Consider the following 15,805-nt stretch of genomic DNA (forward strand, 5'->3'; position numbering starts at 1 on the left):
AGACTCTAGCTACTTCACATCTCTACAGGACTCTGAAGAACTCACTGATGCTCCAGTAACACCTCTTTCATAATACAGAACATCAGCAGCCTTCACTGCTAGAAAAAGAAAAGGTACCATTTACAAATTGTTTAGTGTGCCTATTATACTTTTTGGGAAAGTATATGCCTTCAGATTGTTGCATTTTTTTTGGGAGGGGAAGAAGTGGGAAGGGTGAGGGGCTTTCTTTGAATATGGAACTCAACTTCGTTTATCGTAATTGCTAGGTCACACATCCTTAATATTTAGAAACCTGGCATTCTGAATCAATGAAATTCCTATAATGTTTTGGGCCATCAGTAAGGTAGAGTTAAGTAAATTGTCTGATTGTTGAGAGATCAACATTTTTATTTTGGTTTTTAAACATGGATCACTGTTTTAGGCAAGAGTCAATAGTGTATAAATTAAATTATTATTATTATTATTATTAACATTTATTTATAAAGCGCTGTAAATTTACACAGCGCTGTACATGCAATCTTTTTAATTGGACGGTTCCCTGCCCTCAGGCTTAAAATCTAGAAAGACATGACACAAAAGGAGAAGGGAGTGGTGGAGGGGAAGGGGCCTCTATAGTAGGATAATACATATAAAATACATAGCAATACAGGAAATTATTCAATAAACAGACAACAAAAGAACATCAAATAGTAATTAATAAACGTAATTAATAGAGTTTATTATCGAAGCGACACAGAGATTGATGGGATACCAATGACGTGATGAGATAATGACGACATACTAGGACAGGAATAAAATCTGAATGAATCTAGGCCCGTTCTTATATAGGATCCAGTGGAAAAAACATTCAGGGGCTGAAGGATGGGTTTTAGACTGGAAGCCTCAACGTAAAGGCATTGCTTATGTCAAATGCCCTGCCACGTAGACAGCATTCATATGCCAATGATAGCCCCCTCCTCCAATGCTGTGCACAACAGTGTTGTCATGGAAACTCTCTCCATGATCTTCATGACAGATATACTTGGTGGGTGGCTCTCAGTAGAAGTGTGATTTTGGATGTTTCAAGTGAAATAAATAAGCTTGCACACCTATGATCAGTACAGCGTACGACGGGACGTTTCATGGTTGCTGTCTGTTCCATCCACCTCGACCTCCATCCAGGAGTCCTGTCAGAGTGGACCACTCTGTCAGATACCAGGCAGATTGGTTGGTGCAATTATATCTCAGCAGCATTAAAACAATTTCCTTCTTCCCAGATCTGTTTCTGAGCTCTGTCCACAGTGCTAATGTTGACATGTAAAGCTTTATGTCAAGTGCACACAATTGTTTGCCTACAAATCTCTTGCCTTAGCCCAATGGACATGAGTTTCAAACATCTTTCCTGTCCATTGAGATCTAGGCTTTGCAGGTTAGGGGGTGGAGGTGAAAGCCCCTCACCCACCCTACAATGATACCCACTGAGCCCCTGATTTTCCCACTGCTGCTAGTGGCAAGAAACCATCAGTCTTGGAATCCAGAGAACATTATTTCCCAGCTACCCCCTCCAATCCAGCTAATACACTGATCTCTACCTTTATGGGCCAGAGAGGGAGGGGTCCATGGTTACAGCCAATTTTGAATCCCCTTCCCAATTTGATTTTTAAAAATATTTTCTTTTCTTTATAAAAACCCCCTACACCCCACTCAGGGGAGTGCAGCTTCCAAGGTTTCACAGGGAACCATTGCAGCCCCCTTCCAACCCCAGGCAGTTTCCAACCCAGGGTCTCAGCTTTCTTCTCAATACTATAACCCATCAGTAAAGTAATCATATAAGTCTTTCATGGTGCTGTAGCTACAGAGGAGCAAAATGAGGGTATTGCCTGCCACATAAGACTTCTGCCCCTCAGGAAATTTTCCTTCAGCCCCCAAATTTCTAGCACTGCAGAGAATAAGACATTGAATATCATTCACACCTAGAACTCTTCCATTTGCTATGTTTACGTTAAACTGGAAAATACCTGCAAAAGCTGGTAGATTTTCAGATGACGTTGGGGGTTAATTCGAACAGAAAGTGGACAAAACCCGCAAAAGTGGGTTGATTTTCACATGATGTAAGGGTTAGTGAGTATTAATGCAACATTAACCTGAATGGAAAGTAGACAAAACCCGCTCCTTTTTACTTCCAGAAAATCCCCAAAGTAAAAAGGAGCAGGCTTTGTCAAGTTTCCATTTGGGTTAATGTTGTGTTGTTGCTTATTAACCCCGATCTGTCTCAAAATCAACCCATTTTTGTAGTTTTTTCCCGGATTTTTAAATCCCATGTCTGCATGATATCCATCCTATATGACAAGCTACATACTGAAAATGGAGCAAGTTTATTTTCTACAGTTCCAGAGATTAGAACTCAGAACAATGGATTTAAAGCACAGGAAAAGAGATTCCTCTTGAGCATTAGGAAGAACTGACTGACAGTAAGAGCTATTCAACAGTGTAATACACTCCCACAGAGTGTGGAAGAATCTCCTTCTTTGACATCTATCAGGGGTTAGATGACAAACCCTGTGTCTTCCTGCATGTTGCGGGGGGGGGGGGGGGGAGTTGGATGGTCCTTGAGGTCACTCCCAACTTTATTATACTATGGAGTTTGTCACATGGGGGAAATCCCATGCAAAAATGGGATTTAAAAGCTGGGAAAAACCTGCAAATGCAGGTTGATTTTCACACAAGTTATTATTAAAGTGGTAATAACCAAAACGGAAAGTAGACAAAAGCCACTCCTTTTTACTTTTGGGATTTTCCAGAAGTAAAAAGGAGCGGCTTTTATCTACTTTCTGTTTGGGTTAACACCACTTTAACAACAACATTGTGTGAAAATCAACCCACTTTTATGGGGTTAATAATAATAATAATAATAATAATAATAATAATAATATGGTTTATTTATAATCCGCTTTTCCAAAATTTGATCAAAGCGGCATACAATTGGAGTATAAAACATCTCAATAAAATCAATTAAAAACAGCATTAAAAACAACACAGTAATCATAACAACAAAAGGGCCAGATGGATAGGGGAGTCAATATACACATTACAAGGTCGTCAATGAAAGGGGGTAAGGGATAATATAATTTTCACGGTGGGAAGGATTGGGAAAAGAAGAACGTCTTTAGATTCTTTTTAAAAAGAACTAAGGATGTGGTGGAGCGGAACTCATTTGGGAGATTATTCCAAGATCTAGGGGCCAGGATAGAAAATGCCCTCTGTGAGGTCCTCACATAGCATGTTGTTGGGACCTCCAACAATTTCATCCCTGTTGACCTGAGTGTGCGGGGTGGATTGTATGGGGATAGGCGGTCCTTCAAGTACCCTGGGCCCAAGCCATTTAGGGCTTTATAGGTCATTACCAACACCTTGTATTGAGCCCGGAAGCGAATAGGCAGCCAGTGAAGATATTTCAGAATAGGTGTTATATGGTCAGACCTGGAACAACCAGCGACCAATCTCGCTGCCATATTTTGCACTAACTGTAGCTTCCGGGTTTGGTACAAGGGTTACCCCATGTAGAGCACATTGCAGAAATCCAGTTGAGAGGTTACCAGAGCATGTACTACAGTTTCAAGGTCCCTCCGGTTCAGGTAGGGACGCAGCTGGTGTATCAGCCGAAGCTGTTAACAAGCGCTTTTTTCTGATTTAAACCCCTGTTTCTGCATGGGAATTCCCCCATGTGATAAACTCCTATGAGTCTAAAAAGAGATGCCTTTTTGGGCTGTGATGCCCTATCTTTAGAGTGCCCTGTCCAGAATCTTACTTGATGCCTACATTATTGTATTTATGGTAGCAAGCAAAGTCCTTTTTTTATTCTTTCTGACTTTTAAAAACTTTTTACAGCCTTGAGACTGAAAAAAATTGTAGCTCTCCATTTACATATGTGTCTATTTTGTTTTACTTGCTGATTTTCTCACTTTTTGTTATTGTTTTGTTTCTCTTATGAGAGTATTCATGCTAAAGATGTGGGGTACAAATTTTAAAATACAGGATTGGGCAAAATGATACCAGTGTCTACAAGGGGAGCCAGTTACAATTCTGAACAGCAGTGGATTTCCTTCTCTTACAGGGGAGGGAATGAATAGGAACATCCAGGAATAATAGTGGAGTGGGTGCTAGCCTTGCTCCCTCAGTTCTGGCAGAGCTTGGGAAAGACACTTTTTGGACCACAACTTCCAAAATCTCTGGGGAATTTTAGTCCAAAACAGCAACTTTCCCAACCTTTGGGAGCAGTACTGCTTCTGTCTGCTTAGTCTCTACTTTCACACAGATCCACCACTGTTTCTTGGTCATGGAATGAGGAAATGCAGAGTTAATTTGCTTGAACTGTATGTGAAGTTTAATGTTTGCTTTTAATTACACAGCTCAGAAAATCACTGTAATCAGTAGAAAGCTCCAAAGGTTCCCAGGATGGCAACTGCAGTCATGCGTACGGAAACTCAGACACATCACTCCATACAGGTCTCCAGCTCCAGTTCCAGCTCGATGCATCACATGTCTCAAACTACCAGAATTCTGGGAGGCAAGTATAACATTGAACCTCCAGAAGGCCAGAGGATCCACTAATTTTAGGGCTTGTCAATGAGAAATAAAATTCACTGGTCTCACTGCAGATAAAGCTGGTTGTGACAGCATCCATAGAAAGAAACAGAACTTCTTCATTATTGTTGTCCTCCTCCATCTCCATGATCATCAACCAAATTTTCTGTTTAGCTAAAGGTTAGCATGTGGGACTTAACATGAGTCATAACCAACTTTAGCTGGTTTGTGGCCTGTGTGTTGATGCTGACATTTTGTTACATGTATTCATTTACATTTGCTTACATTTCTGCAGGATTTGAGTGATCCCCACTCGGTGTATGGTGTTAAATAACCAGATTCCATATGTTCAAACAAAACAGCATGCCCTTCTATAGATCCAGCTTGATTTGCATTTACTCCCACCCTGCCACCCACATGAGTGAAAGTATCATAAACTCTGAGTTGTGGTGACCTTCTGAGACTGGCCCAGGGATTGAGAAAGCAGCAATGTATGCTCATCACATTGTAAAATAATTCCCACGCCAGCCAAGTTACTTTGGCAACTGAGGCAACTGGCTTTAAAAGCTACAATTTTAATAAGTTAAATATTGTTCTATCCTTTTATAACTCTCAAATCAGTCTTCTGATTTTGAAGTGGCTGCCTCACTCTGCCTACAGGTAGGACTGGCCTTGTGATGTTCCCCATTCATGTTTTCAAGCAGAAGTGTGATTTCTTCAGGGGTGGTAGTAGCAGTAAGATTCTCAGGCAGGTTCTTTGATGCCTTAAATATTAAACTGTAAAATACCAACATTTATTAAGACCCTGTGTTATAATTCCTTTTTATATTTTATTTTATTTATTGAGACATTTCTATACCACTTTTAATTCTCCAAATCCCAAAGCTGTTTCTAATATTGCATGTTAAAAACTGCAAAATGAACTACGGTTTGGTACTCTTCTTTTAGATTCCAGTTCCTTGTCTATCATCTCCATATGAAAATCTGATTGTCACTGCTGCTGTGTATTCCTTTGTCTTCACTCTGGTTTCATTTATATTGTAATCTCCTTGGGGAAAAGAACTGTCTTTGCTCTACAGACCACCACTAATAAAGACATATCACACTACACTCTTAAAGCATTGCTATTCCACTTTAACTGCTCCGGCTACCTCCTGTTAAATTCTGGAGTTTATAGTTCAGTGACATCTAGGAGCCCTCTGACTGAATATTCTAAATGCCCCACCTTAAACTGCAAACTCCAGAATGCAACAGGAAGCAGCCAGAGCAATTAAAGTGAAATAGCAGCACTTTAACAGTGTAGTGCAATAATCGACAGTCTGAATAGCCTATGGGATTAGATACCATTAAAATGTGTACAATATAAGCTTTATATCAACTGAAGTTTGTAGGACTGTTGAAATGTGCTATGCATGTAGAAATCCTAAGCCTGTATACATAGCAAATACAGAAGAGACATGTGTCATAAATATGTTGCTCTGTTATAGCAATGAATATTAGGCTGCTGCCACACTGCAGAATTAAAGAGACCTGAAACAGTTTTAACAGTTATGGCTCTATCCTATGGAATCCTGGAATTTGTAGTTTGTTGTGGCACCAGAGCACTCTGACAGAGAAGGCTAAATATCTTACAAAACTACAACTCCCCAAATTCCATAGCATTGAGCCACTGCAGTTAAACCGGTATCAAACTGTATTAATTCTGCAATGTAGAATTCTGGTGTCTCCAGAATATAACTCCCTGACCAGTTGCTGTGTGTTAGGGGAGATTATGTCCAGCAGCATTTTGGGACCCAAATCTGAGAATCACAATGTTAGAAGAAGCAACTGAAAAGCCATGGATTGCTATTTCCAATTACTATTTGTCAATCAGTATCTTTTTATTGTATTTGACTATAGGCACTTTGGGACCCATATTGTGAGAAAGGCCATATATATATCAAATAAATAAATTAATCTTTGACTGAAAGCCCTTCTAAACCACATAAGACATTTTATAATAATATAATACAGACAGACAGCTCAATATGGTTGAAACAGTTCATGTTCTGCTATACTGACTGTGTTATAAGGATATTCTTTCCTGGTTTATAGATCTGATTTTGGAAAAGTTTCCAGACAGATCTGATAGCTTTTATTGATCTCTTCTTTCAGATTTCGCTGAAGAACCTGCATTGAAGTTTGCAAAGTTTTGCATATTAACATGTTCCACTAGGAGCAAGTTGATCAAATCCCATCATAGTTCACCCTAACATCAGTAAATGCTATTTAGTACTGATTTAAAAGCTGTGAACTGCCATTTATTTATACATACAGGAGCTCTTGTACTTGGGAAAGATTTTTAATCATAGTTTTCTGTAATGTTCTGCTTTTATCTTTTTATAACTGACCTGTGGTTATAATAAAGTTGATTGATTGAAAATGCAAATCAGAATTAGCTTTGTGAATCCCCACACATTCCACTACAATAACATTCAGAGTGATTGCACAAATACTTTTTGTAGCCTTAGCATAAGGCTAAGTGGCTGTTTTATATCTAACATATTCACAACCTGACAGTAACCACAATATATTCACAGAGGAACTTCCACCCTGAAGGGGATGACAAGATTTCTATGATGATACCACCCAGTTACTATTATATATTAGGCATTCATGGGAGGAGGGGAGGACATTCAAGAATGTAATTCTCAAATAAAGTAATGAAATATACTGCTGTGCAAGATGTCCTTTTGAAAATTTCCCTGAAATTTTGACATCTATTTGATATGACAAACATACTTTTGCTTGACAGATGAGGTGGTTTCCCAGAAATCCTCTTCTGTAGTGGAGTCCTTCAGCATGCTCTCTCGCTCTGTTGAGATACCTGCAGGAGAGAGCATCCCAGAATTCTTGGAGAAGCCCCATCCAGTAACAGTCCCTGAAGGTAAGCAGTGTGGTAGTCCTTATAATTAATAATAATTTGTTTTATTTATATACCGCTATTCCAAAGATCATAGCGGTGAACAGCAAGTAAGCTAATTAGCAAGTAAGCTAATTTGCCCCCAACAGTCTGGGTACTCATTTTAGCTCCCTCCTCGGAAGGATGCAAGCCTGAGTCAAGCTTGGGCCCTTTTGCTGGTCTTGAACTCGCAACCTTGTGGTTTTGAGTGAATGGCTGCAGTACAGGCATTTAACCACTGCGCCACCAGGGCTCTTATACAAATGGCAAACTCAGTTCTCCAAGGGCCAGACCTCATGTAACCAAAACTGCACAATAACCCATTGGCAAGTGACCCCCATTGCTGCTGGACAATCATTTTACCATGTGGATGCAGTAGTCTCTTTTATTGATGTCTTTTAGACTGCATTCTTAATCTATTTATTTTGAATTTTTATATGCTTTAGTTGTCTTAATTTTATTTTATTGTGAGCCATGTTGAATTTTTTTTGGGGGGGGGGGGGGATGAAGAGATCAGCTAATAAATCCATTCATCTTCAAGATCTGAATAAGTACATCCCCTCAAAAAAAAAACTTTAGAGAAAAAAGGGAGAGAGAGAAAAATCCCCTAAACAGAAGAGTGAACATTTTCAACCAGCACAGAATGTTAACTGTTGGGGGAAGAGGCCAGATATAGGAAAGGATGGCCAATGGAATGGCGTATTCTGAGCAGGAGCACTCATTTTGTTCCAAGTTCCATTTATGCATCCCAACAAAAATCACTTCATCTTCCATGTAGCATAACCGTATCTTAAGAGTCAAACAAAACTGCCAAAGTAGGCTAGTTGAAAGACCAGAACCAACAGTATATCTTGGCAACTTCTGTTAGCAGAATTAGACTTCTCGTCCCCTCTGCCTTAGCTGCAGCCCTCTGTGGTGCAGAAACAATACTGCTCTAGTGGGTTTCTCACTCCTTCAGAACAGGGGCTGCAGATGGAACATCCATTTTGGCAAAACAGCAGCATGATGGTCAATACATGTAGTTACTGTTTAGCATTCATTTTCCATGGTGCATTTGGCTCAGAAGACATAAAAAATTAATTCTGGCACACAACAACCAGCATTTTTCTCAATGTTACTTTATGTTTACTGATAGGGGACAAAGCTATATTTCGAGCCAAAGTGAAAGGAAACCCCAAGCCTTCTGTAACATGGAAAAGAGAAAGTGGAATACCAATCAAGGAAGGATCAAAGATGTTTTTTGACAGCATCAATAAGGAATACATCCTTAAGGTAAGGTGCACTGCTTTTAAAATCCCCTGTACATTTTACTTATCTGCTTCCCAGTGCAATGTGATAACATTTTAACAACAGGCTTCAACATTTGCAATTGTCAGCCCCTAATCATGCCAGCAGCAGATACAGTAAGGACCACGTTTGTTGGCTGTTCTTGTATAAAGGCATCTTTGAAGCAGGGATTTAATTTGAGCTTGGTTTAAAAAAAATTAACCAAATTTGCAAATTTAATCATATTCGGGGTAGATGGAACTTTAAAAAAAAGAATGTGGAAGAAACCAAGACAGAAAGATTTGATCATTCAGATCAACAGTTTTGAATACTTAATTCTTAAAAGCCTAAGCTTAAATTCCTGTATATTCAGCCAGTGCTGAATCAGAGCTGTTGCCAGGTTTTTGGACATACAACATGGTTCTCTCCATGCACCATTTGGGGGTTGCAAGTGGGAAATATTTATTTTCTGTCCATTTTTTGAGAATTTACCATCTAATATTACGCTTTCTGCATTCCAATATTTTTTGGCTCTTTCTTAATACTTTCTTTTTTAAATGTTTTATTAAACAAGAGAGAGAGAGAGAAAGGGAGTATATCTAGAAGCTACAAATGTCAATTAATGGAAGAGACATTTAGCTTATTTTATGGTGTTTCATATTACAATTATGCTTTATATTATCAAGTCCATCTAGTTAACTAAAACTAAGCTATATACCTCTCAGCCCATCTTGTTAAATTCCTTATAATTTCATTTGATATCCATAAACAAAATCATATTTTCTATTGCCTTTTCTACTTTTTTTGTCTTCCTTTTCTTCTGACAAATTCCCTATTATTAGGGTTTTTTTTTTTTTTGTAAACTTCAGGTAAAAAAAACCCATAGATTTGGCCATGCACTTTTCCAATAGTTTCTAACTTGAGTCCATTCTTCTTCTTCTTCTTCTTCTTCTTCTTCTTCTTGATTATTTATTTTTCATTTGCATCATGTCAGCTAATTATTCAACAGCCATTTTTTTCTCGTTGGTAATGCCTCATTTTTCCATTTTTGAGCATATTGCATTCTTGCTGCTGTCACCATGTATAGGATTATTCTCCAATTGTTCCTTTCATAGTCTTTCTCTAATACCAAAGTTGTATTTAACAGAAAGAGGTCTGGACTCAAAGAAAAAACATTTCCAAGAATCTTTGTAATATGTGTATAAATTTTTTTCAAATGTTTTTTGGCATTGGGGCATGTCTATCACATGTGATAGAATGTCCCTATTTTTTCTCTGCACATCCAACATTTCCCTGTTTTGTATATCTTAAATTTGTTAGGTGTTAAGTACCAGTGATAGAACATCTTAAAGTAATTTTCCTTCAAGTTTTGTAAATTTGTCAATTTCCTTCATGTTTGCTGTAAATTTATTTGTTCTTTGCCATGACGTCTCTCAATTTTCCAAGTTTAAATCCCATCCTTTATATTGGGCCCACTTTGTCATGGTCTCCTTGATTGGTTCTTCTTTCTGTTCTTGCTCCAGTAGATATTTGTAACACTTTGCCATTTTATGTCTGTCTTTACTAAACAGTATTTTCTCAATTTCTTTTTCTTCTCTTTCAAAAATTCTTTCAAAGTCCATTTTCAGTACCCATTCCATATCTATATCTCAAAAGAAAGTTACATACAGTGCATCTTTGCCTTACATAGGGATCCGTTCCGGACCCTGCTGCATAAGACAAGTTCCGCATGTGCTTGAGCCCCATTGAAACTAATGGGGCTGATGCACATGTACCAGTTCCTCTTTGTTGTGCGGCTTTCAGTGTAAGCTGAAAGCCATGTATAGTGCACTCATGTATGACATGGATGCACTGTATAAGTGTGCACAGACCTCTGTGTAGATGTGTGTCGACATTCATATATGTCCCTCCTCCAACTCCCACCCCAGCAAGTATCACATGTAGCACTTCAGGCCTAAAAGGTTTTCTACCCCTCTTGGTTGTTTGCTTCCTTTTCTCTACTAGTTTAGAACAACACAGAGAATTGATTTGGGCTGAATTTATGCTGTCTATTTTCTTTTCCAAAAATTGTAAATCGTAAATGCTCTCTACAAAAGCACTGGAAACTGGCTCCAATAATGTGTGAAAGATCAGCTATGTAAACTGATAAAATCTGTACTTACCCAGAAGTAAATGTTTTTAGTGAACTTAAATTTGACACAAGTTGGCTCAGCATTTAATGGTACAGTTACTAGTTGTATCAGTTTTACAAGTGTGGCACCTCATGACACCTTTTGCCTTTTATTGTCTGTGGTTTCTTCTTTGCAGTTGGAAAACTTGGCGTCAGATGATGCAGACAATTACAAGTGTATAGTTTCCAATGAGCACGCTGACATTATTTACACTGTGTCCTTGAATGTGACTGAAAGTAAGTATCTAAACAATATAACTAAACAAAAGTTTTGCATAGAAGGACTCTATTAGGTAAACTGAAAGGTGTCTGGAATGGTAACCTTTTCCTTGGACTAAAGGAAGTGCAGTAAGGACCATAATTCTCTGTTTCATAAGCCACAAGGTCATCCTTGAAGCTATAGTTCTTTCTTGTTCATTAGACAGGGTTGCCAAACATCAAGGCACCAGCTGAAGTCTGAGGAAATTGCTATGTTTCTTTCGGTTTCCAAGTGGGGAAGCAAATCTCAGGACAAGTGGCACTGGAAAAGGGGGAAGGCAGGGTTTTTGTTTGTTTGTTTGTTTGTTTTTGTACTTTAAAACCTAGGTGTCCATTTACATGTTCCTTCCATTTTAAGCCAGCATTGTGGTTCTAACTCTGCATTTAGGTATTTTTGTCTGTGTTGTGCTTGTGCAATATCACTTAACCAAAAAGCCAGGACTGAAGGGAGAGATGGCAGGTTTTATGTCTTTAGGCCCATTGTGCCATTTGGAGCAAGGCAAGGTGTGGAGGGCCAGTGTGGTGTCTTGTGAGCAGTCTTGTTCTAGAAGCCCCACCAGCCATGTCACAGTACCTGAAATAAAAAATCACTCCGGGGTCAGCTGTTGGAGATGCTGTCCAACAGTAACATAGCGCCTGGAAAAACTCTCTTATGTAAAGCTGCAAAAGATGCAAGCCCTGGTAAGAATGGAAGCAAAGTTAAAATGCTTTGTTGATGGTGTCTTCCTGGCTCTTGTTTACCATAGTAACTGGTTAGCTGGGTTTTAGGCCAGTTCTGTGCCTCTTTAGCCAGGCTGCCCTCAGCCCCACATCTGCAACCAGCTGTCCCAGAAGCAGTTCAGGTCTACCTCCTGACTCTTGCCTCTGTGAGATTACAAAGGCTCACTGCTGTGACATCACCCCCGCCCCCAGGCTTAGGGTTTGGCCATGAAATCTCAGGGAATCAGATGTTGATAATTTGGAAAGCCTAATTTAGGGAACGTTGAAGCCTTTCAAGTGTTACTAGACCTCAGTTACCATCATTTCACACCACTGGTTAGGGATGATAGGAAACACAGTTTGGAAGCATCAGGAGGGTCAGACATTCCCATCCCTTCCTTAGAATATTGATCATCTCTATTTGTTCTCTGATTTTATTTTTATGTTTATGTGTGTTTTTAAGGTGAAGAAAAGCTGGATTTCAAGAAAATGTTGAAAAAAAGGTGAGATACTCCCCCTACACCCCACTATTACCACCAAAGTTAATGCAACATTAATATGCTTTCTCAGGAGGGTTGTGCACATTTTCCAGCCCTTTGCCCAAAGGGAGTTTGTAGAACATAGTGACAGACTGATAGGTAGTGAGTACTGCCCTTGCAGGAGACTCTCCAATGCATAAAAGAGATTGTAACAGTGAGGAGGCCAAAGCTTGGCTGTTCAGATGGAAACAGGGAGGGAGGAATTAGTCAAATCTATTTATTTAGACTGCCTCTTTTTTACTCAGATATTCTAGGGTGGTTTACAGTGATAGAACTGCAGCATAATAATAAACAAAAATAGAACAGTGTCACTCCCTTCATATAACACAAGTCCAAGAAGCAATGAAACTATAGTACTACAGATTCTATAGAACTGTTTCCTACATTCCAAAGAATTTCAGTCAGGAAAGAAATAGAACTAAGTTTAAATGCCTGGGTACATATAAATGCATATGTGTTGAGCTGGAAGCAAAAATACCATAATATTGGCACCAGTCAAACTTCCTTAGTAGTGGTGGCACTCCATAGTGCCACCATGACTAGTGTCCCAACACTAGTGTGTAAAGAAACACAACCAATTTCACTGTCAAAATCTATGAGGATCAACCTTTCTGTTTATTAAATTAATACACCTTTCCAAACTTTTGAGGCAGCTGACAGAATAATATTGAACTCGCAATAAAACTCAACATATTAACTGAAAAATATTTCAGTGTTTCACAATCTAACCAAAGAAGATATTTCACAGAGAGAAAACTGCAGAACAAATTATGGCTTCTTCTGCTTTTTCTGTTTCAACTGGCAAATCTCTGCTTATGAAAAGGGAATAGTAATGATAAATTTAATCATGGAGATCATTCCATAACCTTGGGGTTATCCTAGTAGTCTACCACTCCACAGAATGATGAGCAGAACCCTCCCTGACAATTTTATTTGGCTGGAGAGAAGGAGAGGCAGTACCTGAGTGAATGGGAGGGAGAACCAGGGCCAAATAAGAAAGAGTGAGACCGAGGCTGTCTCTGCACTGCACAATTAATGCAGCTTGACAGTGCTTTAAATGCCATGGTTCAATGCTATGGAATTCTAGGATCTGTAGTTTTGTAAAATATTTATTTATTTATTTTTAAATTTTTAAAGTTTATTGGTTAAAAACAAACAAAACAAAGCTCATACAGCAAAAAAAAACCCAAAAAATAGAAAGTAAAAAATTGAACAACACAATTTTACAATTACATAACTACCATAGATACAATTCAAAACAAATTACTAACAAACACAACTACACATTAAAAATTCCTTCCCCTCCCTCAAATTGAAGATATCCGTCAAGTATGTACTTTCTCTATAGATACTCTTATGTTCTTTATTATATTTCTAGAGACTTATTCTTAACTCATTACCTAAAAGCGATGTATCCATTATATTTCCCGTCTCAAGCATTATAAGACAAATCTTTGGAGAATACTCTATAATTAAATCTAACTAGAGTTGACATTTCTCCATCGTGTTTCCATATTGTTTTCTTCTGCACGTTCCATAATTTGTAAGTGTTATTATTTCCTTTATGTTCCATCAGTGACTTATTTGATTCTTAGTATTAACTCAAATAGTCTTATTGGCGAACACACTACTAATAATAAATACTTACATAATGTTTTGATTGCTGTCTATTGTTTTATTTCGCGAACTATAGTTTTGTAAAATATTTAGCCTTCTCCCTCAGAGAGCTCTGGTGCCCCATCAAACTACAAATCTCAAGATTCCATAGGATGAAGCCATGGCAGTTAAAGTGGTGTCCAATTGCTTGTTTTTTGTGGGGGTTTTGGGCTATGTGGCCATGTTCCAGAAGAGTTTCTTCCTGACATTTCCAATTGGTGCCCAATTGCATTAATTCTGCACTGTGACAGCTGCCTTAGTGGTATCTCAGCCAAGAATATTAACATTGCCTCAGGAAGTTCAAAGCCCACCTGAGTGGAAATGGGGACACAGCTTTAAAGATATAGATCAGAACATTCTCAGGGAATTGGGTTGGAAAACTAGAGAGAGCTCCTGTGGCTTTCATGATTGTGCCAAAGAGAAAATTTCCATAGGTTTTGCTTGTTTCCCAGTTGCATGACAAGGGAAACCTGCTGAAACTCCATATTCTACGCAACCATTAAAGGTACAGCAGCTGTCTGCTGCTTTCACCCTTGCAGTCCTGTTAGGGAGCAGTGAAAAACCACATTCATGGCTAACAGACTAAAGCTGAATGTGGAAGGTTTGGCATAAAGACTCACAAGCCAGTTTAACTGTCATTATTTCTTTCCAAGCAGGGCTGGTTCTACCTTTAGGCAGAGATGAAGTGTCCACCTCAGGTTATCATTAAAAGGCAGTGATTTATAAATTATTTAATTCATTATTATTGGATTTTTATTACCAAGAACAGGAGATATGAGAGGGTTCTGTCTTAGGGACCACAGTAACTTGATCAGCCGTAGGCATAAGGCACTTTGATGTGTGGTTATGATCTGAACCATTTGCTGCTTTGCTCCAGGAAACAAAATAGCTTGGGCCTTTCCCGTTTCCAAGAATCCTTTGTTTGTGTTGTAAACTTCCCTCGAGTCAATCCCAACTCATGGTGACCCTGTGGGACACAGAATCCTAGGAATTGTAATTTTGTGAGGAAGCTGAAAAATCCCTGTTCTTCTTTGACTAAAAAATGCAGAATGATAACCCTGTGTGATCTTATCTACATGTGTACAGAGGACCTCCAGCTACAAAGAAAAAAGAAAAGAAAGTGGTTGATGAAAAAGAAATGCTGGAGATTCTCTCTAAGGTACCCAAGAAGGACTTTGAGAAAGTCTGCATGGAGTATGGCTTCACAGATTTCCGAGGACTTCTTAAAAAACTGAAGGAAATGAAGAAAAAAGTAGAAGTTGAGGTAAGTGATACTTTCAACCTTTAGTGTACTAAGCTGACATGCAGTCAGGCCTCCATTTCCAGGGATTCTTCATCCACAGATTCAACCATCTGCAATTTGAAAATAGTCATACACATGAATTCCAAAAAGCAAACCTTGATTTTGGCATTTTATATAAGGGATACCATTTGACTATCCCCATTGTATAAAATGAGACTTGAGCATCCATGGATTTTGGTAGGGGGGGGGGGGGGGGGGGGGGGGGGGCAAATCCCAGCAGATACCAAAAGTCCACTGCATATTTCTACTTCTGTATGTACCACAAATCTGCATATATTTCAATGGTGGTGCAGTTATTTTCTTCAGGTGTCTTTGATCTTACCTTGTTTCTAAAGAGAAAAGGACTAGATCAGAAGCTAGACTAAAATATGTAAACTATAGAAGCTTGAATTTAGAGTTCAGTCTTTAGA

At 38.7% G+C, this 15,805-nt stretch overlaps 1 protein-coding gene across 2 annotated transcripts in view; it reads left to right on the forward strand.

Moving 5' to 3' along the window:
- The window catches only part of IGSF22 (immunoglobulin superfamily member 22), a 49,417-nt gene continuing 33,612 nt past the window's right edge, over positions 1-15,805 (forward strand). Inside the window, exons 1-7 of one of the 2 annotated variants that reach the window (XM_042446239.1) lie at positions 1-113; positions 4,389-4,546; positions 7,358-7,489; positions 8,640-8,776; positions 11,078-11,177; positions 12,361-12,400; positions 15,179-15,356. In XM_042446239.1, coding sequence (XP_042302173.1) covers positions 4,435-4,546; positions 7,358-7,489; positions 8,640-8,776; positions 11,078-11,177; positions 12,361-12,400; positions 15,179-15,356 — 699 coding nt within the window. In that variant the 5' untranslated portion in view covers positions 1-113; positions 4,389-4,434. Of the gene's footprint in view, positions 114-4,388; positions 4,547-7,357; positions 7,490-8,639; positions 8,777-11,077; positions 11,178-12,360; positions 12,401-15,178; positions 15,357-15,805 lie in introns of those variants that run through there. The other variant, XM_042446238.1, reaches the window with a different exon arrangement.

Source organism: Sceloporus undulatus, chromosome 1 (genome assembly GCF_019175285.1).
Source record: "Sceloporus undulatus isolate JIND9_A2432 ecotype Alabama chromosome 1, SceUnd_v1.1, whole genome shotgun sequence".
In the NCBI taxonomy this organism is placed as follows: domain Eukaryota; kingdom Metazoa; phylum Chordata; class Lepidosauria; order Squamata; family Phrynosomatidae; genus Sceloporus; species Sceloporus undulatus.